General features: G+C 40.1%; 1 protein-coding gene across 1 annotated transcript; it reads right to left on the bottom strand.

The window, feature by feature from the left end:
- Window positions 1-3,393: 3,393 nt before the first annotated feature.
- On the bottom strand, window positions 3,394-19,656 carry LOC148122751 (cytochrome P450 2J4-like). Its single transcript, XM_087904847.1, has 3 exons — window positions 19,475-19,656; window positions 17,685-17,823; window positions 3,394-3,622 (listed from the first exon to the last, which is right to left on the bottom strand). Exons 1-3 carry the CDS (start codon window positions 19,589-19,591, stop codon window positions 3,594-3,596), a joined length of 285 nt encoding a protein of 94 aa, XP_087760973.1. The 5' UTR covers window positions 19,592-19,656; the 3' UTR covers window positions 3,394-3,593.
- Between the last annotated feature and the right edge of the window lie 7,400 nt (window positions 19,657-27,056).

The raw sequence follows: 27,056 nt of genomic DNA, 5'->3' as shown, positions 1-27,056 counted from the left end.
TCAATTTTTTCTATATTCCAGACAACTAGTCAATGGCATTTATAGATATAGACATTGTGCATTCAGTAGAAGCTTATCTGAAAACTGAAAAGTAAACAAACTTCAAAAATTTTGTCATGCTACATATGTCATTTTGCACAGATCATTTTATATGTTTATATACATATACAATTCTACAGATATTATAAGAACATTTTCTATTGCAAACACAAATATTCTTTTTAATGATACAATGCAACAGAAACCCTAAAACCTAGCACTGCACTTTTGTGATAATAGTTTTACCTTGGTAATATTATGATAGGTACACCAAGCTAGATGTTAAAATATCGGCTCATGACTTTATTTACCAAAAAATATATATATTATTAATTTAACAATTACCTCATGTCAATACAGATGAAATACATGTCAATACAGACAAGATATATGACTATATATAGACAAAAGCCCCAAATTCATGAAAAGTAAGCTCTATACAAAGGCTGAATCTGCAATTAACCTTTCAAATTCACCTCTTACGTTTGCCAAACAGAAAGCATTTTAGTAATTACATTCCTTCCATTTATTTTCCTGAGATATAAAATTTTGGTCCTCTGAAGCACTGACTTAGAGAAGGAAAGGGTTTGTTTTGCCTGATACTTCCAGGGGATAGAGTTTATTATAATGGTGAAGGCATTGCACCAGGAGAATGAGACTCACACACTGGGAATGGGAAGGCCACCAGACCATATGTCATGTTCACACAGGAAGCTGAGAGAGAAAACGGGAAGTATGGTCAAGGGAGGGTGTGTCTCTTAAAGGACTCCTGAAGGACTCCAAAGTATTCATATACAGACACAGACACACTCATAGACACACTCACACACACACACACACACACACACACACACACACACACACAGAGAGAGAGAGAGAGAGAGAGAGAGAGAGAAAGAGAGAGACAGAGAGAGAGACAGAGAGAGAGAGATTGACTTTCAATCAGGTATGCAAAGATTAGCAATTTTAACAGTATTTTCAAAAATAAATGCAGAAATGAAAGAAATGAGGTGGCTAGAGTGTTGTCTGATATTCAGGAACTCTGGGAGAAGATTGTTTTCACCAAAACAATTTTAGGAATAATCCTTAGTTTACAAGATTTTATCTGCTGTAACTCTGGAGTGCCAAGACAGGGAAAAATATACTTTCTATGGTTGCACAAATGTCAATAGAGATTTCCTCAATGTGCTAGTGAATGGGTGTCTCTGTAAAGAACTTTTCTCTATGACTCTTCTGCAAGGCTGATTAACTGATTAGAACTGCAATGATTGTAGAGAGGTTAAAGTGCTTCAGGCCCAGGGCCAGATACAGATGATCTTTAGTGCCCTTCATAGTCACTAATAACCTACCTTTGTATATGACCTAAAGTGAAAATTTGGGGATATATTAATAGAACAGACTAGTAACTCACACCAACCAAAACGCTGATCATCACATAGTAACTATCTCTGGATATCTTCCAGATATTTCTGAGGAGGTCCACCAATGTGTTTTAAGCATCCCATGGTTTTTGACTTCCTTTGTTACCATAACACTTCATGAAATTGTTACCACATGGGAATATGAAATTTACTGTTAACTGAATCTGTGTTTCTGGGCCATGGTTACTCATATTTAGAATAAACTGTATCCTACCCTTTGTGGTGAAATTTCTGTTTTGTGCCAGCAGTTATGGTGCCTAGATGTGGAAGCCCCCCAAAAAATTCACTTTTCACTGAATGAGACAGGTACCAATATGGATCCCCTCTATCCAAACTGCCAGTATTATATCCTTATGTGGATTTTGGTGAAAGTTTTCCTTGGCTCTAAATTCCCTTGATTTGTTCAGCAGTAAAGAAATGTGGCTATTTTCAGCTTCGTATTTTGCCTATCACCCTATGACCTGGCCTCTTCATTCTTTATCTCCAAGAGGAGGTAGATGACTGTTCCAATAAAAGGTGGCGTTTACGGCCTAGTTTAAGATCAAAACAAAATAGAGGACATCCCAAGCTATGCTTAAAAATCACTTCTCACTGGGAAGCTCTATCGCCTCCATTTCTTACTCTCTCTTTGAGGAGCTCTCTTTCTCTTATCTCTTATGATTAAGTTTTCATTAAAAGTCTTTTAAACTATACCATAAGCCAAAAATCCTAATTTGGCATGAGCTGTGTCCTGGAAAGTCTAGGGGAGCTCTCCAGGCTGCTGTGGATGACAATGCACAGCCATGTCTCTGTCCCAACTAAGGTTTGTAGGGGCTCATGCCAGACTCCAACTGAAGGATAGTTGATGCGTTTGCCTGTTCATCACTCAGCTTATCCTTGCTAAGCATGGCTTACAAGTTACCTGAGGTTTCCACATAGTGTTGAAAATATATCACTGGAACTAAAAGTAGAAATCTAGACTTATCTAAACCATATTCTTAGTAGATTAAATAATATGTGAATTTTCTGGGGGACATCTTCAGAAAGGTTGTGCTCCCAAATGTTCCACGCAACTCTCTTCCCTACAAGAGAGCATCCTGAGACACAACGGAGGCTGCTTGAGAAAGTAATACATTCTGAATTTAAATCACACTAGAATGATTATGCTTTCCCTAAATTATTCAAGGGACTTCTGCTCCTTCTCTTCCCTTCATGTCTTCTCTGTCTTAAGGTAGGTAAATTGCTTAGATAAGGGAGATGCCTGCTTCCCCACCTCCACGATTTCCTGAGAAGGGGCTGACTCTGTATGTTTAAACTCAAGATAGGAGGAATCAGACTCAATGCATTTTGATTTCTTAAGAGGTTCAAACTTTAGCTGTCTATAGACTTTGTACTAGATGAACATTAGGATCCTATCATGGTGGGGAACCTAGCATATGTTCCTCAGAATATCAGTGGATGGAATCATTTCTGATCTATGGGAACACTCAGGACGTCCAGATAGAAAAATAGCCACCTAAGCATTGTTGATGAGCCAATACCAGGTAAATATGGGTCACATCATCTTTATGTATACAAGGACAAAATACATGTGAGATTGGTACTAAACATGTAGCTGATAGCTGGTCTATGATGCTATTCTTCTGTTTAGTTCCACTTCTTTCATATATATGCAAGCAGGCATGGGAAATGGAATTCAACTGACTACATATTAAATGAGTTAATGTTCTTTTTGCTTATTTTTTTTAACCTAAAGTAACGCTGAGGGTGATAGATTTTTCTGTAATACCATGTAATCCTCAGATGATTATCTCTAAAATTGAAAAGGATGCTGCCTTAAGTTCACATGATAAACTTGAACTTTTGATCATTTACTCTGGACTCTCACTTGTGATCAAATTAAATAAATCTATTTAATTTGGTCACATTGAGTAAATACCCTTTTTATGTTTTGCATGTTTCATTTAATACTTTTTATTGGTTTCTATAGGTAGGGTACTCATACCTGACGTGGAGCACAGGTGGTGACCACAAGTTCAATAACACATTGTCTTCCAATCCAGAGAAACCTTTGAAGATTTTCCATCATCCATCCTCCCCTCATGAACAATGGAAAGAGGGCTTTTGGATTGATCCCTCTTATTGATGGAGAACTCAATTCCTTCTTGTTTCTAGACCTACCTCTGTAATGAAAAAGACTTTAATATCCTATAACCTGATAAACCTTCCCAAATTTTGTGTGGAAAATTTTAGCCTATATTTTCAGGAACAACCATCCAAAAAAGAAAAAAAAACCCTCTGGAGTAAATATTGACCCTCATGTATCACAGAAGCCAGTGAACTTCTAATGATGACATGAGTCTGGGAGGAAACTGGGTCCCTCGTGGGTTATATTTTGGATAATTCCTGTAAACGTCAGGAGGGAACTTTTCATCTCCAAATTCATGTGTGGAGTAGGGTAGGTATAGAGTAGTTGCATGGACCTTTTCACCAGGTGACAGCCATCCATGTGCTTTGCCACGTCTCCTGAATGTCAAGATTAGGAGCGCATAGGGAATTAAATCTGAATGTTGGAAGAAGTCTGTGAAAGTCTGAGAGTAGTGGATACAGTACTGTTTCCAGAAGATACTGCACTGTTTTTGGTTGTTTGACAAAGGTCTGAGATTCTTTGAGCATACCATGATAAGATGGTTGTTGGATAATCAGTGGTAATCAGAGCATAGAGAGGGGAATTCCACATCATAAGACCTTCTATTTTGGTGCACAGTTCATAGGTTGACCCTTCAGGCATGAATGAACTCAAGGAGACAAAGGTTGGCTCCTAGAAAAAGACCTTTCAGCTTCTTTGTTAAAGAGTTACCAGATAAGTTGCCTCAAGCCTGTGATATCCTAAACCTATGCCTTGTACAAGCAACCCATCCATCCATATCCAAGCTGACATATTGTTTTCGTTATTTTAAGACTTTAAGGCCTTGCCTTATTTAAATGTTCACTGTGGCATGGTTTGTCTGTGGCACCTTGTATGAGGGTGGTAGTGAGAAGATTCACTTTTGAGACAACATTGAACACTAGAGATCAGGTGGAAGAGAAGAGAATAGAGTTACTCCATTGTCCAAAAATAAATGAGGAATGATGGTTATATATTATGTTCACAAAATATTTGTGTAATTTTTGAATGGGAAAGAGACTTATTCTTTATAATAACCAATGGACTTAGAAAAAGGAAGGGATAATTTATGGGTCAAAATTTCCATCATGAGTCACAATGAATGTTGTCCCAAAGGTTTTGCATGAAACTTGATCTTGAGTTTCACTGATTTCCTGGGTCATGCTGAGGCCCCCAACATTTTTATATATATCATATTTAGAGTGTTGTGATTAGGTTGTGTTCTGATCCGATACCACATAACTTGTAAAATAATAATTTTGTTGTTATTTTTGTTGCCTAGAAAGACTTTATTTCACAAGGAGGTTTTACTCAAAATGGATCCAGAATAAACTAATTATTATTTACTTTAAGATGAGATCCCTGAAATTTGTACCCAGATCAACAACATCAATGGCCAACACAGAGAGAGAACTCCTAAAAATCCCAAGGGTCTCAGATTGACTCAAGTATCTGAAAATATAAAATATTTACTATTTTCCATTCAAACTTGCTTGTAGGGTTTGCTTCTTGGTAACTATGTATTACCTGGTGCTGGGTCAGAGGTCAAGATCCACTGATAATATATAAGTCATAGAAATTGTCTCTATCCTGCTTATCTCGTGTGTGAGTCTAGTGAGCCATCCCTTTCCACCCGACTTCCAAGAGGACCACTTAGAGGCAGGGCAAGATAAGGTAGCTGTAGACCTTCCAACAGGAGAGTCTTTAAGTCCTATTTGTGTGTGGCTGCCCCAGAAGCACAGTTCTAACTCTTATACTCTCTTGTTACTAATTCCAAATGTCCATTTCAACAGTCCAGAAGTACTTCCATGGCTACAACAGGAGGAAGGAAGAAACTTGAAGGCACACACACACTTGTGGTGTGAATTATGACTTAAACAGCATTTTAATTAATTATTTCATTTTATATATAATTTAAAAATAGAAATAGTCATTATTCCTTCAGAAATCTTTATGAACTCATAAGTTCCATAACCCTAACATCAATTTGGGGGTCCAGCAGTCTAGGAATTTGATTCAGTTTCCTTATTCCAACTCTTCCCCTCTTTTCTCAGTTGCCTTCAGCCTATCTCCTCTGGTGTGTGGAGTGAGTTTGAGGTGCATTTCACCCCTTCTTCTTTTCTTTACACTTTCCTTCTCCAGCATCACAATCTGGGGACAGCAAAGAGCTGGTGACTGACTGGGGATAGCGTGAGGCTCATTCTGAACTTCAGGCTCAGCTTTCGATTGACTGGGGTCTTGAAGGTAAAGTTTTGCAAAAGAGCAGTGAAAGAAATGAACAGCTCAGGCCTGGCCAATTGTTCTCCCAGGCAGTCTCTCCTTCTTGTGAGACAAAAAGAGAAGTCAGCTGACTTTGTTGCACCATAGGGACTGGTGTTCCCAGAAATCTACTGTAAATACTGAGCTGACCTTGAGCTTTGTGTCCAGCTGATTCTGTCTAACATCTTCCTGATTTGCCCACTAGAGCCCCATTCAAGGTGGCATTTCCTGACCTTGGCCCAACAATATGTCCCAGACTTGTGCTTTTGCTTCCCCAGCCCAGGAAACTGTTATTTTCTCAGGTGTCCTGTGCAATGAATAATTTGTAGACGGAAAGTCCTGAGTTGGGAACATTCTCACAACCCAGTAAGCCCTTGCTTTAGGTCACCTCACGTCACACACATGTCACATGGTATATATATATATCTAGGTGTGTGTATGGATATATACATTTCTGTCTACTTATCTACAATCTGTATCTCTCTTGAATATCTGACTTCATATGCGTAATCTCTGTGGATAATCTCTGATGATCCAAGACAACCCTTGCGAACCAAAAAAATTCTCAGAACAACATTCAGATTAAACTACAATTATTATTTGGACATGCTTTCCACTGCCCTTATGTGGTTTCCAACAAGAACATCATAGCAGGAATGATAACACATGACACTCTCTGCAGGATAATGTATAAGAAACTGCATTAGTTTTTACTGACATTAACAATTGAGAAATTTCTGATGGTCACCTGTTTCCACTTTGTTACCTGCCTAATGCAGGTTGCTGAGGAGACCAAACAAAAGCAGATATCAAAAGCTGCATAGAAACATAAATGTGTTATGATGATGTCTGTATCTCATGTAACATCTGTGTTTTTTGCCAACATGTCTCCTTCATCTGTGTTTTGCCCATGCTCCTCCTGTTGCCTACCATGAATATCATGGCAACAGTTCATTAAATCCTCAAGATTCTCCTGTAAGAATCCACATACCATGACATGCAAACTTCAGACTCAGGGTTACTAACCTGACCTGTCTGCAATTCCCTATGTGACTATGATGAAACCACTCCTTGTCAAGAAGCTAAGCCTTCCTCATGTGGCAGTTTTGTGAAACAGTCTCTTTTTTTCCATCTGTAAATGACTGGGCAGGTGTGAATTAGTTGTTCATCATGGTGCATGTGATTTAAAGCTTGGCGTATGTGAAGGATAATCTTGATTACTGTGATGGTTGATTGAGAATGTCCCTCATAGACCCATGCATTCGAATGCTTAGTCACCAGGGAAGGAAACTCTTTTGGGAAAAATTAGGAGGTGTGGTCTTGATGGAGGATGTGTGTCACTGGGAGTGGGCCTTTATGTTTCCAAAACTGCATCAGTCCAATTTCTCTCTCTCTCTCTCTCTCTCTCTCTCTCTCTCTCTCTCTCTCTCTCTCTCTCTCTCTCTCTGTTTTCCTGCAGATCAGGAAGTAAAGCTCTCAGATACTTTCCCAGGGCCATGCCTGTGTGCTTTTTGCCATGCTGAACATGGACTAATTCTCTAAAACTGTAAGCAAGCTTGTAATTAAGTGCTTTCTTTTGTAAGATTTGCCTTGCTTTGTAGATTATCTCATGGAAAATCATGAACTCTACACCAGCAGCTGTGGAGCCTACATGGGACCCAAACAAGGTTCTCTGCATGTGGCATACAGTTGTGTAGCTTGGTCTATTTGAGGGGATCCTGGCAGTCAGACCAGGATCTATCCGTGGTACACAAGCCAGCCTCTTGGAGCCCATTCACTATGGAGCGATGTCATGCTCAGCATTGATGTAGTGGGAAGTGACTTGGTCCTGCCTCAACTTAATGTGCCAGGCTTTGTTTACTGTCCATGGGAGCCTTGCCCTTAGGGAAGAGTGGATGAAGGGTGGTCCTGGGGGAGGTGATGGGGGGAAAGGGGTGGGAGGGGTGGGAGGGAGAACTGCGGTTGGAATGTAAAATGAATGATAAACAAATAAATAAAGTGTTGCCTTGATCATGGTGTGTCTTCACAGTAACAGAATAGTAGTAAAGTCAGTGACCATCTTGACTGAGAGATGCCTAGAAAATCCAAGTGTATCTGTGAGGTTATTTAAGAGATGCCTGGCATGAGGGTCATTGAAGTGAGAAGAAAGACCTGTCCTGAGCAGGGCTGACAGCATCCAGTTGGTCAGCCTTTGACGCTTGGTAAGCCTGACTGTGAGGCCCTGTCCTCCCTGTTCCTTGAGACCAAAACACAGGATGCAAGAAATGTTTATGCTAACCAGCTAAGCTTCCTGCTAAATTCCTTGCTTGCTTCTCCTACAGCCTGGTACAATAGCCTGAGGGGTCTATTTTACTTTAAAATGGTAATTTCTCAACCTGCCTGAAAGAAGCTCAGGCGCCAAGGCCCATCTACCCTGTCTGACACTGCCTTGCACCCTCGATCACCTGCCTGAGGAGAAGCTCTCACAGGCTCCAGTTTCCCCAGCCCCCTCTGGGTGGGAGGAGTTTTTCTTTACTGGGGCCAAAAGTATTTAACCCTGGATTAAGTTGAATAAATTGGGCATTCTCTTCCTGAGGATGACTCGAACTCTGTACTTGTATGTGTGTCTTGTGTTTTAACCCCTAGGAAATATAGAACTCGTGGGAGGTGGGTGGGGTGGAACGGTGACCCCCACAGATGGAGGCCCCGTTGGGATGCGAAGAAGAAGCATCCACGAGTTTCTGGAAAAGTAAAAAACCTATAGGGTCACCCTGAGGAAAAAGGTTAGCCAGCTGTGTAAAGGTAAGGGTGAATTGGAATTTTGAAATGCAATTATCTCTGTTCTTTTTCGGAACCGGGAGGCCTACTAAGGTCAATTGACAGTGCTTTTGGAGAAGCACCAACATTTTTAATGTATACACACCACGTGAATGTTCATTAAGACAGTTTGCTTTTGGCGGTGATTTTTTTGCCTAATTTTTATGAGAGAGCTCAGTCCCTGACTCTCACATGCAGGGAACTTTAACTTTTACTAAAGAGAACAGCTAGCGCCCAGCTGGAATCCGTTCCCAAGGCAACAGGGCCCAGCATAGCTGGCAACTAGCAAATAAAATAGCCATAATGCTACAAGGGGCGCGGGGAGGAGAGTAGGTGGTTGCAGGACCCTGCCAAATGAGTGGCAGGCCATGACAGACAGGCCAAGGAGGGAAGAAAAGCAGCAGTGCGGCTGGTACACACAGGCCCGGGTACAAACTTGTCCGGGAGCCACTGGCCGTTCTGCCCAGACAAGGAGTCTGACAGACCGAACTGGAACGTACAGGGTCCATACATGGGCCGGACGCCAGGTGGCCGTAAAAGGCGGTGCCTGGGCGGACAGATAAAAAAAAGAATGCTAGGCAGCCGAAAAAAGCTGCGATGCCTGACTGGGGGCGACCATGGCGGCGGCTGACTGCAACACGGACAAAAGGCTAGTTAAAAATCCACCCATGGGAGCTCAGGGGGCAGTCTGCAGATGGAGCAGGTCTATGTCCCGCCCCCTGCTGTGCAGCACAGCCTTGACAATTTAAAGTTAGAGACTGTAATAGATTCAAAGGTTCCTTAATTATACAGACCCAATAGAGGTATAGCTAAATTTTGAGATGGTTTATTGCCTGATTTTCTGAGATTTCAACATACTACGATCCAAAATTTCTGTACCAGTTTACATTTCCACCAGTGGTGGAGGAGTTTCTCTTATACATAGGTTATGAGCAGTATTTGATCTTGATCATGTTATAGAGATAAGATAGAGTCTCAAGAGTTATTTTGATTCACATTTCTCCAATGATTAAAGATGTTATATTTGAGGATTTTTTAAATGTCTTTCAGTCATTTTAAGTTCATCTATTAAAAATTTTCAGTTTAGGTTTATTGCATATATTTTTATTTATTTAATTGTTCTTTGGAGGACTAGTTTATATGGTCCTTATGTTTTTTATATGGATTCATGACTGATAAAGATTTCCAAATCTATAGCCAGGTATGACCCTATTAATTATTTCTCTAAATGTTGGTGGGAGACTTTGCCCCCATAAAAATGACAATTTTAATAATTCTATCCAGTTATATAAATGCTCACGTACTATATCAGATAATTGTTTTCTGCCCCTAGAAAAGTTCCAGATGGAGCTGACTCCAGGGAATGTTTTGGGGCTGTCCATTCAGCCCAATTCAAAGGCCTGCTGCAGTGGCACAGGCCAATAGGATTTGCTCTTTAGAACAGAGACCTATAGGTCTCTAAGTTCAAGACCAACCAGCATCGATGCTGGCTGAACTAAGTTTTGTTCTGAGTATTTTATTACTCCCAATATACAATGTGGTCCAGTTCATGCATTAATTTGGGAAAGGAGATTGTTTATGTCTCTTCCAGAAACGCTGACATCCATTTGGGTACTGCTGCTATGCTGGCTGTGGATTCATCTGTCCAGAGGCCTGAGAACAAAGCCTCTGCTATGGAGCTGTCTGACCTGATTGCCGCAGAGCAGACGGGTTCCTGAATAGTGATCCAGCTCCTGGATCCACCTCCCCCAGCTCCTACCCTTGATCTATCAGTCATTGCTGTACTGTCAATCATTGCTGTAGTGTTATTGCTGTACATTATGTACTACAGGGTTTTCCCTTATCCTGTCAGCTGTTTCTACTAAGCACTATGGGTATCTTCAAGGCAGGTTGCAAAATGCCATGATCGTTCAAATTAAGAATTGGATACTAAGGTTGATCTTTACAGATTGGATATGGTTTCTGACCTCTGCTGGTCTCAAAAAAGAATTTTTACTGTTTTTCATGGCCCCTGGAATACAAAATTTACTAATTGGCTGTCATTTATTCTAGTTAGCTTTCCAGGGACCTTATACCAGGGCTAATTGAGACCTTACTTAAAGGGGCTCTATTCTGAGCAGACTTTTCAGGATTGTGCCAAAGCACAATCTGCTTTGGGAATGCTTGTATATGTTGGAGCATGACCTTCATGATCTCATAAAGCCGAAGTCAGGACTACTCAGGTCAAGTCCTTTTGGCATTCGCCTCAAAATATCTTTCAACATAAATCTGGCTGGACTCAATGCATGACTAGTGAGCCAATGACGGCTTTATTGCACGGGGGGGGCGGTATCGCCTAAGACATTGGGGTGCGTTTTGACCTGAACACATTCCCGTAGACGGGTTTAGAGAACTGACCCAACTACCGGCATGCCTAAGACAGGTGCTAGTCATCATATTTTATATAAAAGGGGGACATGTGAGGCCATGTCCTCCCTGATCCTTGAGGCCAAAACACAGGATGCAAATAATGTTTATGCTAACCAGCTAAGCTTCCTGCTAAGTTCCGTGCTTACTTCTCCTACAGCCTGGTACAATAGCCTGAGGGGTCTATTTCACTTTAAAATGGTAATATCCCAACCTGCCTGAAAGAAGCTCAGGTGCCAAGGCCCATCTACCCTGTCTGACACTGCCTTGCACCCTGGATCACCTGCCTGAGGAGAAGCTCTCACAGGCTCCAGTTTCCCCAGCCCCCTCTGGGTGGGAGGAGTTTTTCTTTACTGGGGCCAAAAGTATTTAACCCTGGATTAAGTTGAATAAATTGGGCATTCTCTTCTTGAGGATGACTCGAACTCTGTATTTGTGTGTGCGTCTTGTGTTTTAACCCCTAGGAAATATAGTACTCGTGGGAGGTGGGTGGCGTGGAACGGTGAACCCCACACCTGACTCTTCCTGAGTCCCTGTGACTGTCTTGCTGTGTCTGCTCATGACCTTCACACTTCAGCTCTCTCCAGCTCTGCAGGAGACTTTCAGGTAAATCCTTCTTATCTTTAGACTTTCAGGTTTTTTAGACTTGGAAGCCACAAGGTAACGTATTTCTCTTCCTCTCCAAGTTGCCAAGGGCCGTTTTGTCATCTTGTACCTGTGACTGTGTAAATAAAGCTAGTAATATTAATACACAGTTGGCAGAGTCTTTCCATGTTGATATCAGAGCTCATGATACTGTGAAAGACTCCCGTGGGCGTATTCCTTCGGGAGAGACCCCGTGCCCAAAGATCAGTCGAAAACACGCAGCCGGATGCAAACAGCAAGAGGTTTATTGGATACGCAGGTACCTGGGGTGGCAAAGTCTTGGAGGACTTGCACGCCCGCAGGTTGGGGGTGAAGGGTTCTTATAGGAGAGCAAAAGCGCGGGTACAGAAGCAAAAAAAACGTGGTTACGGGGACTCATTTCATTGGTCAATTTAAATAAGGCTAAGCTGAGTGGCACATTCTTGACCTTTTACCTAAATACCAAGGAGGGGGTTGTCCAGACCCACCTGGATACCAAGGAGGGGGTTGTGCTACCTGTTTTTCTTATCTCTTCCTGCCTTCCTAGCTGGAGACCTGATAGCCAACTGTAAATATCCTGACTCATATCCTGTCACAGGACAAAAGGCTCCCTTCCCCTCCCTTATAGCAAGGGGCCTGAATTGTCTATTTCTAAGGCCCTGCATTCCAGCATCAAGGGTGGTATATATATATTTTTTCCTTTACAACTGAAGAAAAAAATTTTCCATTTTTCCTTTTACTGCTCTTTCTCAATCCTTATTTATTTCTACTAAGTGTCTGTAAACTATGGGAAATTCTACCCTTGAGTACATCATCCTGGGTGTTATAATAAAGCACACTGTGTAAGTATTGGAAACATACCAGTAAACCTAACCCTTACATGGCCTGTGCTTCAGTTTCTGTCTCCAGGTTCCTGCTTTGAGTTCCTACCTTGTTTTCCTTCAGTGGTGGACTGTGATAAGAAACCCAAGAGAAATAATTCCCTTCCTCCACTAGTTACTTTCAGTTATGATTTTTATCACTGCAATAGACAACAGACTAAGACAGGGGATTTCAATGACTGAGGAAGATTGGAATTTTGGAACAATTGGTAGGGGAAAACCATTCCTTTACAGTCACCACACCCAACCGGGGGGAGTGCATAAGCTGAACCCTTCACTAACATGTCTCGCATAGTATCAGTGAAGGATGCATCTCTTCAAAGATGTACTGTCCATGCTGATATCTTCCCTTACCCTGGAGATGATGGTTACTCAGCTGGAAAACATAAATAGTATGACAGCATTCACCTAGGCCATGTAACTTGAATGTATGGAGTTTAGCTTTTCTTCAGTTGTTGGCAAGGACTCCATCAGCAAGTTTGGTTGCCACCCGCGACACTATTGGGAAGTGGTGGATAGTTAAGTAGGTGTCTGCCTAAGGTAGGCCATCTGAGCCATGCCCTGATAGGATATTTGAAATTTGGTTGCTTCCTTTCCTTGCTTCCTGGCCACCATGAGGCAGTCACTTTCTCCAGACACATACTTTCAAAAGATGCTCTGTCACACCTTGGGTGCAGGTCAATTGGCCACCGACTGAGACCTCTGAAACTGTGAGTCAAACCAAGCTTCCTCTTAAGAAGTTGTTCATCTCTGATTCTGCTTCATTGAGGGCAGACTGACAGTCTGTGCTAAAGTCTACTGATACACTTTCCCTTTCATCAAATAAAAGAAAAAGTCAAACAAAAAAATGACCTATTAAGTTAATTAAGAGGGTTGACCTTGAGTATCACAAGTGGACTTCTTTAACCCTGCCTTTATGTTCTATGACACCCCTTGTAAATTACTAATTTGATAGTATAAGCTTTATTAATATTACTTATATCAATATAATTATATAAATTTGCATTAATCATATTAATGAATAGAAGATATCTATTAATCTGTTGACTGTAACAGAGAAGAGCATAAATCAGGAGAACATGGGAATGTTTGAATTAATTTTCTATAATTTGTGATAACAGTAATAATTGTACAACTGGTTATGTTTTCCAAAAGTAGAGAAGCTAATATCTACAGGGGTGTAGATATTACTATACCCCTTTCATTTCTAGAGATTCAGAAGGAAAGCAGTTACATGCCAAAGATAGGTTTGTGGTAGACAATCCAGACTGCTATTTTATCAACTCAGAGGGTGCTTCAGATCTGCCTCTTCTGGTTCATATATGGCATCTCCAGGTAACTGAATTTCATTCACCTCTATCAGAAACATTGAAAGCAAAACATTTGGCTTTCTTATTTTCTTAATTCTTGTTATTTTTACTGGGACATCACAACTATTCCCAAGACTGTAGGACTTTTACCACTCTTATGACTGGGGCTTGTCTAGTGGTTTTAGAGTTCACTAGAGCCCCATGGGAATAGTCCAAGCACATCGTGCCAATAACATGTGCTTCAATTCTGTTTCTTGGGATCTTAAGCAACACCATATGAAAGCCCAGGTTAATGTGTATGGAAGGTTAAGAAAGATTAGCTAAGTCACTGATCTGACCTGGAAACTTCTGAGGATAATATGCTTCTTATTTATTTATTTTTTTTGATATTTAATGAGCTCTACATTTTTCTCTGCTCCTCTCCCTGCCTCTATCCTCCCCTTTCAACCATCCTCCAAGGTCCTTATGCTCCCAATTTACCCAGGAGACCTTGTCTTTTTATTCTTTCTACTTCCCATGTAGATTATATCTATTTAAATCACTCTTAGTGTCTGCATTGTTGTCTAAGTTCTCTGGAATTGTGATTTGTAGGCTGGCTTTCTTTGCTTTATGTTTAAAAACCACCTATGAGTGAGTACATGTGATAATTGTCTGTCTGTGTCAGGGTTACCTCACTCAAAATAATGTTTTTTTAGCTCCATCCATTTTCCTGCAAAATTTAAGCTGTTGTTATTTTTTTCTGCTGTGTTGTACTCCATTGTGTAAATGTACCACATTTTTCTTATCCATTCTTCTATCAAGGGGAATTTAGGTTGTTTTCAGGTTCTGGCTGTGACAAACAAAGCAGCTATGAACATAACTGAGTACATGTCCTTGTGGCATGATTGGGCATCCTTTGGATATATACCCAAAAGTGGTATTATTGGATCTTTCTTGAGGAAAGTTGTTTCCTATTTTTTTTTGAGAAATCACCATACTTCCATCCAAAGGGGTCATACCAGCTTGCATTCCCATCAGCAATGCAGAAGTGGTCTCCTTTCCCCACAATCTCTCCAACATAAGTTGTCATCAGTGTTTTTGATCTTGGCCATTCTGACAGGAGTCAGATGGAGTCTCAGAGTTGTTTTGATTTGCATTTCTCTGATGACTAAGGATGTTAAACATTTCCTTAAGTGTCTTTCAGCCATTTTAGATTCCTCTGTTTAGAGTTCTCTGTTTAGGTCTGTACTCATTTTTTTTTATTGTATTATGTGATCTTTTGGTGTCCAATTTCTTGAGTTCTTTGTATATTTTGTAGATCAGACCTCTGTCTGATGTGGGGTTGGTGAAGATGTTTTCCCATTCTGTAGGCTGTCATTTTGTGTTTGCTGATGATATGATAGCTTACATAAGTGATCCCAAAAATTCTACCAAGGAGCTCCTACAACTCATAAACACTTTCAGCAATGTAGCATGATACAAGATTAACTCAAAAAATCATTAGCCCTCCTGTACACAGATGATAAAAGGGCTGGGGAAGAAATCAGAGAATCAACACTCTTCACAATAGCCACAAATAGCATAAAATATCTCAGAGTAACTCTAACCAAACAAGTGGAAAACTTGTATGGCAAGAACTTTAAATCCTTGAAGAAAGAAACTGAAGAAGACATCAGAAAGTGGAAAGACCTCTCATGCAGCACAGACACTGAGAGAAACAATTAATAAATGGGACCTCCGGAAACTGTAAATCTTCTGTAAAGCAAAGATAATATATTTCTTAAAAATATAGTTTTGGATGTTTGTTTTACAGCAAGATTCTCACTAATAATAGGCCATGAACTCAGGGAATCCTAAAGTGGAAGGGTCTATAACTGGGAGGTCAGTTACCACGGATATGTGATATGGAAAGAACTAAAATAGGAGTGACAACTAAAACCTGACCTCTTCTGCCAGTTCCTTGTGCACAGGTTAAGTAAGAAAAAGCTCTGTTCTTCACTGAAGTTTGCTTATCTGATTAAATAGATGCTAATGTCCTTTTCTTACTAGATTACTAACAACCATGCTACCTTGGTGATTGTCTGTGATAATTTGTCTGCTAATGAACCCTCTAATTGAGTAAAACAATTCTTAATACCAGAGTACCAGTGAGTCTCTGTGTGTTTCTGTTTGTATTTTATAGCTGGTGTGGATCGGAGAACATTTTTATTGCTGTTGTTTTGTTTTTTGTTTTTTGAGACAGGGTTTCTCTGTAGCTTTGGAGGCTGTCCTGGAACTAGCTCTTTTAGACCAGGTTAGCCTCAAACTCACAGAGATCTGCCTGCCTCTGCTCCTCAAGTGCTGGAATTAAAGGCGTGTGCCACCAACATTTTAAACTGAATGTAAACTGACATAAAGCACCTATGGGGGAAAAATTTTGCAATATGAAGAGAATGCATATATGCAGCCTTCATTGGGCCTAAAGGATCATCTCCCTATGAAAGCCGTGGGGATCGACCAACATTCCTTTCACTGTAGTCATAAGAATCAGCACATAACACACTTAGATGGACTGTATAAAGAGTCTCTTCCAGGTTTTCAAGATATGATTTAATAACTAAGAATAAGAAGAATATATGAAACACATAGTTGAGATGTTGAGCCGTAATTCAGATCTTTGTAATGTTTGCTGGTCAGGAAGACAGGACAGATGTCCATTATTTTGTCAGTTTCCCTGCTACAGCGAAATGTGAAGGTCAACAAAGCTGACCTAGAAGCACAGGGAAAGGGAAAGAGAACAAGCTGGACACCATCAGTGAAGTCCACAATTCCGTAGTGTGACTTCGGTGAGGCATTTGTCACCTTCTGCAGACAGTGTTAGGAAAACAAAAGGTTCCATGTGAGGAAACCTGGTGGACACTGAGCTCTAAGAGGATCACATTCGTCTAGGTCTGCATCCTTTTCTCTGCAGGGCTCAAGGATTCCAGCTTGAAGGCTGCAGTGGGACGCATGCTCCAAGGGGCAGCTCTGTTTCATCTTCTTCCCCACTACTTTCATGATCTTAGGTGTGTGTTGGAAAAAGTACTACATACTTGGTACATATTTATGGAACTAAGGAACTGCAGAATTCTTTGAAAATGCATATACAATGCATAGAAACCAGCAACTGTAATATACTTGGGCATTTTGTTATAGATTCAACAACTGTAAGGCTACAATATTTATTCATAATTGGCTGGGTAAAAACGCAAGAGAGGATCATCACTACATCCTTTCCCTGATCATCATGTTGAAGAACATAAATATATCTAACTAGAATTTTAAAGTATGCTTAATATCTTAAAAGACTAAAGATTTACTTGTTTAAGGAGTTCTTCTATTCGGTAGAACCTAATCCATTTATGTAAATGACAGTTAAAATTGTTTGATATTTTCATTGTAGTGAGTAGGTAGCCACCCTCCATGCCTCCTCCTCATCTCATTACAAGTCTGATATATTAACCTTTGAGAGCCTATCACTTAAGAATAATATGGACATTAAACTTTGAAAAGACATCATATATTAGCTTTCTTTGTGAAGAGAAAGCAGGGTTTGGGTCTCTAGTGCTATGGAAAACCAACCAAGGGAAGTCAAAATTTCAGTCAGAGGCAAGGGTGAGTGTGAGTGACAGGAGTGGCCAGAAGCTGTGCTGTCTGAGAACACTGGCCTGCAAGCAACAGCACCTTACAGCTGCTCTGAGTGTGACTTATGGAGATATCCAAATGACAGTGGAGGTCTCTTGGGAGAAGAGAAAGGAAGGAATGAGGTAGGATTCTGACCTGCTTCCTCCCCATTACCACTCACCCATTGAGAACGGCAGAAAGGATTCTCTCTTCTTAAATTCTCCATTCTCCAAAAAATGCTCTGGGTTGAAGGTGTCTGGGGTAGCCCACTCTTTGGGGTCCATGTGCAGAGCAGTCAAATTGGTCAGGACCATGGTCCCCTAAAGAAGACAGCAAACAGTCAAGGCTTGAAACGTGGAAGAGACCCAGACAAGGGATGGGATTCCCAAGTTCCCATTACTTTTCACACTGACAGTACCATGAAAAATTCTGTCCTTAGTCCAGATTCGTGATGGGTTGTGTGTCCTTCGGCTGTTCCAGGCCTATCAGTCTGATCTTTATTATAGAATACAGAACCGTGGGAACAGGTTAGCATGTGCCTAGGGAGACAGCGTGTACCATTTATAGAAAGATAACTGGACATGGTCTGAACAATCATCAACCTAGCTCCTTCCTACAGGCACATGTGAAGAGGTAACCTGTCTCTAGGGTTAAATGAATGAATTGTATCTGTGTTTATAGTTTAGACTGTTTTTGATCCAGCTCTGAAAACTTTTCAGGGGAACAATATTTTCTGAGGCACTAAGACAAAGTGTTACAGATCTACAGAGGCCTTCTCTGGCAGACATTCTTGATTCTGGATCCTGGCAATTAATAATTGTCTAGGCGATTATAAAAGATTACCACTGAGACCAGCCATGAGGACATTTCTAGAGATCATTAACTAATGGTAGAGACTTTCCCTGACGATGTGTCACTATCCCCCATGCTCAAGTATTGCATGGAATAAATGGGGTGGGGGTTAGCCTCTTAGAGGTTTTTGTTTTTTTCTTTTCTTGTCTCCCATCCTGAGGACTGATCTGCTGAGTCACTTCCTTGTTGTCATGCTGAACTGAAACTGTGGGCATTTATTTTGTCACCGCCAAGACGTGTCTGACCTTTGTTCATTAAACAGTGAGCAGAAAAAACAATAAGGATTGTGCCTTGAATAGAAGGAGTGTGATGTGGTCAGAGTGTTCTCTGCAGAAATCCTGAGGAGATCCTAAGCTGGTCTGTGTACTTGGTTTGTGAACAGAGGGAACGCAAGAGGGATCCATGGAGAAAAGTATAAGAGAGATATTTTAATGTCTAAGGTAGCAAGTCCTGGGCATTATTAATAACCTAAGTAGTTCTGGATCTAAACTCTTCTGAGGCTGTTTATTGTAGTGGAGAGATCTAGGTAATCTTAATTCACAGAGTCTCAACCGTCTAATGTTCAGAGTAGGGACCAAATCGCTATGAAAAGGGGATAATAAGCACCCTCAGCACATGTATGTTTGGCAAACATCTGTTCTTATCTCTTCCTTTCTTATAGTTAATGCTTCTTTTTTGACTGGTCAACAATGGGAGAGTATGCAAAAGCTGGAGAACACCTGTGAGCACAGATGTGGCAAAGAATTACGAACTCCTGTGAGGTCACATTAGCGTTGGAGTATGTTAGGATAGCCTTCAGCTACTAAAGTCAACTTTATGTTACTTGCTAAAATCTAAGTAGATTCCACCAAGAAACCTTCCTTTCTCTGCTCTCTATGCACATAAACAGCATTTAGACACATTGGAGGGAAGCTTCTTTTTCTCCTTCTCCTCCTTCTCCTTCTCCTTCTTCTATATCTTCCTCTCCCTCCCCCTCATCTTCCTCCTTCTGGAACAATACCTGTCTCTGTTTAATTTTTTGGGGGGAGGGGCAGAAATACATTTTATGTCTTAGATTTAGATTACTTAGATAATGCGAAGGATGAACAGGAGCATTGGAAACCAGCAGTGTAAAGTTACCTTACACAGATGAAATCCAGTCAGTGATCTATCAGCTGTCACTTCTCTGGGAACATTCAAGGGGATGATGTTGCCCATTCTCTGCACCTCATGGATTACAGCATTGGTGTAGGCCATGGACTCTCGGTCAGCTGTGCTTGGCTGCCTCCCATGACCAATCACTCTGTCAATCTCAGTGTGTACTTTTTCTGCAAAAAACAGGGCGTGAGTGCTGGGCGGGGGAGGGGGGCTTGGGTGGTTTCAAAGTTTAATGCTTTCTTCTGAAGGCAGAAAAGTTGTCTCTAAGTTGTTATCTTCCTGACATTTCACCTAGTGTTTTGTCTACAAAGAGACACCATGTTCCCCATCTCTTCAAGGACAGAGTTGGAAAACTGTCAACTCTGCAACTTTCCTTGTTCTTACAAGGTAGCCACAGCTTTCCAGTGACCTGGAACTGAATAGCTGTTATCAGCATGGCTAAACACACAGCAATATCCATGCAGGCAGGTTTCTGCAAATTGTTTTCTTTCACCTAGTGGTTGGTAAAAAATAAAAGCTTAATTTTCAGAGTTTGATAGTCTGGAAAACCTACAGTTAAGGCATCAGGACATTTGCTGTCTAAAAATGACGAAATTTCTGTCTCTTAAACAGCAAAGTTTTGCTGTACTCTCATGTCCTAAGAAGAAGGGAATCTCTTTGGTTCCCATTTTTAAAAATAAAATTAGAAAATATTCTATGATTATTATTTGTGTGTGCTTGCACATGTTTCCAAGTGCAAGAGTAAAGTCCATAGCACAGCTTATAGGAGTCGGTTCTCTTCTGTGCTCTCTGCATGCTGGGGATTAAACTCAGATAGTCTGCCTTGCAGAAAGTACTTTTAGCAGATGAACCATCTCTCTGGCCTGTCTGGTATCTCTTTTAAAGGCGCTAATGCAGTTCACAGGGATAAATACCTCTTAACCCCACTCCACTAGTAATTAAGTTTCAAGAGAAACTTTATAATTGATACAAGCTTTCACTCATTGAATATCTGTAGACTGTGTTTTCTTAAGGAAATGTATCAGAGTGAAAGGTATACTGCAAGCTATTATGACCTTTGTTGCTGCTGTAGCTACACACATTCTTCCAGGTTCAGTTTCCTTATCTGTCCACTAAGAATAAGTAGACCTTAGTTTAAGAATGTTCTGATAATTACTTGAAATTATATTAACATAAGAAATAATTGAACCTGCTAGCTGTCCCCATATAGCATCCTATTTTCTGTAGTAATAGTGATCGCACTGCTATCCAGCTAAAATCTTAATTTCCTGGATTTCTTTTATAATAAATGTGAGCAGGTGACTATGTTCTGGCCAGGAAAATGCAAATAGCCATGATATTTTTCTTGGGGACAAGCTCTGTACAGATAGCTCTCTGCTTCCTACTGTTCCTTTCCTGGATACAATGGTGGTTCTAATGGGAGCAACTTAGAGAGCATTGCTCCTTACTACAGTTCAGCTTGGTAACATGCTAAAAGGAATTTGGAATGGAATAATATGCCTGTTCCAGGGTCTAACTTAGACTTTTCTTCTGTGAGACATACAAAAGTTGCCTGCTATGAAAATTTGTTTTATTCATATGCAGGCAACTTTTGTTTTTGAGATATGATCTTTCTTTGCAGCCAAATAACCCCAACCCTGTACTTCTCCTGACACTAAAGCATTATGAGTGATTCTGTGTTCCACCAACCTCAAACCTTCATAACAATTTTTAGGTATATAAACCAATAACTATTAAGTATGTTCTCTTCATATTGTTGGAGATGTAATTATTGAGGAATCTTCTTCTGACACTGAAACTTACTGTCTATTAAATACACTCATATTTTCATACCCAATTCAACATTTTGTTTCTAGGAAATTTTTCAATTAGTTATTTAACTTAGCACTGCGTCCAGAAAACTCATCTATGCTAGAGTAGTTGTCAAAACTTCTTTTCCTCATGACAAAATTGGCTTTCTAGTTTCATATATGTCATGCTTTGTCTATTCATGGTCCATCAATTCTCTGATTAGTCCTATCTCTTGACTGCTTTTTAGACTTAAATGAACATGTGTGTAATATCTTTTATGTAAGTCTATTGTTATTCAGGAGCCTCTGCTACAGAAATCAAATGATCTGGGACTCCCCTCTGTATGCTTTAAATATGTTTTATTACCACTGGCTATTAAAAAAGCTGCTTTGACCTGTGGCAGGGCAGAATAGAGGTAGGCAGGGAAACTAAGCTGAATGCAGGGAGAAAAAAGGCAGAGTCAGGGAGACACCACATAGTAGCCAAAGAAGAATGATGCTGGAACCTTACTGGTAGGTCACAGCCTCATAGTGATACACAGATTAATAGAAATGAGTTAATTTAAGATGTAGGATCTAGCTAGAAATACACCTGACCCATCAGCCAAATGTTGTTGTAATTAATATAGTCTCTGTGCAATTATTCAGATCTGGGTGCCAGAAAATGAAAGAACAGTCTCTGCTTACAGATGATGCCCACTGTCTGGCATGGATCCACATAAGATCTAAAATAACAAAAAAAGAGGGTTTCTAGACCTACAATTTGGGTGCCAAGCACAGCCTTTTAGTAGCCACATAATTTTTTCAGATAGGCTCTGTTCACTGTTTGCAAACAGAGTTGTGCCTTCTTTAAGAGAAGGCTTCTTGATTCCTGCTGGCATCAGGAATAGCTTTGGCTCTTTGACATGGTCTCTTCACGGAACATTTCATTGGGGTTTATGAGCAGCATGTTACAAATTGCTAAATGGAGACAATGACCTGCTGTATCTCTGGTGCTGGGGTAGTGAGCATGGCTTGCAGAGGCAGTGAACATACTTCTGCCATATAGGATTGGGTGGAGTCAACAGGCAAAGCCACAGTGTTAGTCCTAGCCACACCTGCTTAGCATTTCAAAAAAAAATCTCCTGGTCAGAAAATGATTACAGATGCAAATCAAGACAAATTGATTTGAAAAAGATTTCTGAATAGGTCATAGTGTTGGAGAAATGTACATGGGCTTAAAAGAAATAAAAGAAAACTTAAGACAGTCATAGATTAAAGTAGTAAAGAAAATAAAATAAAAATGAAAAAGTAATAGACTAAAAAGATTCCATGTAAAGATGGAAAATACACAAAGAGTCTGGATTATATGGATTATATAGATTATTGTGTTTTCTGTTAGGTTTTTGACTGTGAATGAGCTAAGTACAGAGAGACATTTCAGTGAATTGACTGCTAAACTAAACCAACATGTATATTTTAAGGGTATCTTGACTTCAAAATTTGGATCTAAGGATATGTTATTTTGGAAAAGAAATTCTGCTTCTGTTTTCACAGAAGATGAGAAATTGTGGATCCTTCCAGGCTAATGTGGTTTGATGGACCAAGACCCCACAAAAGGTCTTCATGAACCTTAAAAACAATCCATTCAAGAAAGAGCAGGAAACAGTTTGGAGAAAACAATGCCCAAATTCCCAAAATGATTGTTTATTTATGTTTGTTCTAATTTAAAGAGGGCATGATCTAAAAAAAAAAAAGAGGGCATGATCTAGAGGTGAATGATTTGCATTGGTATGGATCTTGGTCTATTGATACAAAATTAAGGTTTATTGATACAATATATATATATACACTATACATATATATATATATATATTTCTGCTCTTGTTTAAGGTATTATGTTTGTGTAGATCATTTGAAATGTAATATATAATCAAAAATTATAGATTAATAGATAGTCATCTATAATAATCAAACTATAGTCATGTTAGTTAGGTTTCCAAGATTTACAGAGATATATTTCAGATGGATAGCTATTCTTCACATTTTTTCAAAGACTTACAGAATATGGCATTTAAAATGTTTTAAGAACTCAGTTTTTTCTTGATAGTAAGACATATCTGCTTCTGGTAACACCAATTACTTCAGAGAGGTTGATGTGTATTGAAGAAACGCATTATGGAATTTGCCTTCAAGGTAACAAAACTAGCCATTTGGGCAAGAAACTGCTCTTTCCTGGACTGGCTGATGGTATACTGTATGAACTGGACATGTAGGACCCACAGAAAAGTGACTGTTGAGGTTTCCAAAAGAGGAGATGGTTCTTAGGGTTCTTGTTTCACAGAGGAAGGTGCCAGACATTCTGCTGGACACAGAAGAAAGTGTCTGACAAATTGCCAAAACAGTCTTTCAAATCCTGCTTCATGGAAAAGTTTGCCAGATACTATGAGACTGTAGGCTGAAGATTGATGCCCCAGAATTACAAAAGAGCTTTGAGTGACAGTCTAGGTTGCAAGATGTCTCTGTCATTTCTAGAACTTTGTAAGTTGCTTTCAATGTACTTCCTGTTTACTTAGGTAATAGTATATACTTCTAGGGTCTTTGATGGAGTTGAAGACAGATAGTTACAATTATAGTTTTTTTAGTTATGATAAAAGTAAATTAGATATGAAACTTTAGACTCACAAATATAAAATAGAGTATAGAATATTTTATTTAATTTTGCCAGATATAAGTACATTAGGTATTGTAATTATAATTATTGCTTGATACCTGTTTTGTTATGTGAAACAAACATAGTATTGTTTTACTATGTTAAAGTTAAAACCTTCTTTCTATTTAGACAGAAAAGGGGAGATGATGTGAGATTCCCTTTCAAGTGCTGTAGATAGGTTTTATTACCATTGGTTAATAAATAAGCTACTTTGACCTATGGAAGGGCAGAATACAGTTAGGTGTGAAAAGTAAACTGAATGCAGGGAGAAGGAAGGCAGAGTCAGGGAAATGCCATGTAATTGCCAAAGGAGAAAGATACCTGATCCTTACCAGTAGGTCACAACCTTGTGGTATTACATAGATTAATAGAAATAAGTTAATTCAAGATGTTAAAGCTAGCTAGAAATATGCCAGAGCCATCAGCCAAACAGTGTTGTAATTAATTTAGTTTCTGTGTGATTCAGATCTGGGTGGCCATAAAACAAAAGAACAGTCTCCACTTATAGTCAAATCTGATCCTCAATAGTATTCAAATTTTTAAAAACTTAAATATTCAGGTACCACATGCATTTTAAATTGTAACCCATGATGCATATAGTGGAGGATTGAATAAAAATATTTCCCATAGATTCAGGTGCCTGAATACTTTCAAGTCCTGGCACTGTTTGTGCAGCTATGGAACCTTTAGGAGATGCAGCCTTGTTGGGAGAAAATGTCACCGAGTTCAGTTTTCAATGTTAATAGCCTTGTACCATTTCCAGTTTTCTCTCTGCTTTCTGTATGTACTTGATATTTAATTTTTTCATTTTTTAGTTCTTCACTCTGTATATCTGCTGCCATGCCTCCGTGACATTTATGGAGTCTTTCCTTGGAACCATAAACCAAAGAAACTCTTCCTTCTATAAGTTGTTTTTGGTCGCAGAATTTAATCTAGTCATAAAAGAATAACTAATAAAGAAATTGGTTCAAAAATGGGGCTGCTGCTGGGATGAATCTGAGCATGTTAGGCTTTATTTTATTTGTTTTTAAATGTGATAGATATTGCAACACTGGTTTAGAGTGGTTCACTGCTGTCAGCAGAGCTGAAGAGGTCATTCTGTTTGCAGCCGGAAGCATAGTAGTGTAGGCAAAGATCATGAGGATTCAGAAAAAAGTAAGGACTTTATTAGCAACTGAGTTGTAGGCCACTCGTGTGACATTTTAATGTAGAATCTGGTGTCCTTCCACCCTTCCTTTAGAAATTTTCATGAAGCTGAATTGAAAAGTAAAGGACTAATATCTTTGGCAGAGAAAATTCTAAAAAAGGCATAACATTGAGGCTGTGGCATGGTGATTACTCCTTACTCTTTTTTTTTGTAATTTTATTAAATTATAAAAAGTTTCCATTTACGCCCCTCCTCCCAATGCCCTCCCACTCCCCCCCTCCCTCTCCTCCTCCCTCTTTGTCCCCTAGGGAAGTCAGGGTCTCCTGCCCTGTGGGAAGTCCAAGTTCCTCCCCCCTCACTCCAGGTCCAGGAAGGTGAGCATCCAAACAGACTGGATCCCAAAAATCCAGTATATGCAGAGGAAACCAGTCCCAGTGTCATTGTCAATGGCTTCTCGGAAAGACTGCAGGCCAGCCACATTCAGAAAATCCGGCCACATTCAGAGACTCTGGTTGGATCACATGCTCGTTCAGTCACGGTCCATCTGGCCTTGGTAAACTCTCATTAGATCCGACCCCTTGTATCAGTGGGTGATAGTATCCCTCGCAGTCCTTCGTCATTTTCTTCCTCCTTTTGCTCCTCGTTTGGATCTTGGGGGGCTCAGTTCGGTGCTCCAACGCGGGCCTCCATCTGTATCGTCATCCAACGCCAGATGAGGGATCTATGGTGATAAGCAAAATATTCATCAGTATGGTCACGGGCCAAGGCCGGTTCAGGCACCCCCTCCTCTGTCCAGAGAACAATTTGGGGATCTCTCCTTGAACCTGGGATCCCATATATAATCAAGTTTCCTGTAAACTCTAATATGACTCCCTTAGTTGAAATATATTCTTCCCTGATCCCACATTCATCCTTCCTCCCTTCCCCCCATCCCGGTCAACCGAGCTTTCTCCATTCCTCCCCTATTCCCTTCTCTCTAACCCTCTCCCCTTCCATCAACCCTCCCACCCCCCCCCCCCATGCACCCAAGGTTACCTGGGACTCTTGACTATTTCCTACCTCCTGGCGGATAGGTAAATAATCTTCATCAGGTTTGTCTTCTTATTTAGCTTCTATAGGATCACGAATAATAGGCTCAAAGACCTTTAATTATGGTTAGAATCCACTTATGAGTGAATACATACCGTGTTCCTCTTTTTGGGTCTGGCTTACCTCACTCAGTAAAGCGTTTTCTATGTCCATCCATTTGCATGCAAAATTCAAGATGTCATTATTTTTTACCGCTGAGTAAAACTCTAATGTGTATATGTTCCACACCTTTTTTAACCATTCTTCTATTGAGGGGCACCTAGGCTGTTTCCAGGTTCTGGCTATTACAAATAGTGCTGCTATGAACATAGTTGAACAAACGCTTTTGTAGTATGTTTGGGCATCTCTAGGGTATATTCCCAAGAGAGGAATTGCTGGGTCCTGAGGGAGGTTGACTCCCAGTTTCCTGAGAAACCTCCACACTGATTTCCAAAGTGGCTGCACAAGTTTGCATTCCCACCAACAATGGATGAGTGTTCCCCTCATTCCACATCCCCTCCAGCATAGGTTATCATTGGTGTTTTTAACTTTAGCTATTCTGACAGGTGTAAGATGGTATCTCAAAGTGGTTTTGATTTGCATTTCCCTGATCGCTAAGGAGGTTGAGCATGACCTTAAGTGTCTTCTGGCCATTCGAAGTTCATCTGTTGTGAATTCTCTGTTCAGATCAGTACCCCATTTTTTAATTGGGTTAATTAGAGTTTTAGTGTCTAGTTTCTTGAGTTCTTTGTATATTCTGGAGATCAGACCTTTGTCTGATGAGGGGTTGGTGAAGATCTTCTCCCAGTCAGAAGGCAGCCTTTTTGTCTTACTGACAGTGTCCTTTGCTTTACAGAAGCTTCTCAG

Source organism: Myodes glareolus, chromosome 3, assembly GCF_982192425.1.
Source record: "Myodes glareolus chromosome 3, mMyoGla1.1, whole genome shotgun sequence".
In the NCBI taxonomy this organism is placed as follows: Eukaryota; Metazoa; Chordata; class Mammalia; order Rodentia; family Cricetidae; genus Myodes; species Myodes glareolus.
Note: the sequence above shows the minus strand (reverse complement) of the source record. Positions and strands in the feature narration are given on the sequence as shown.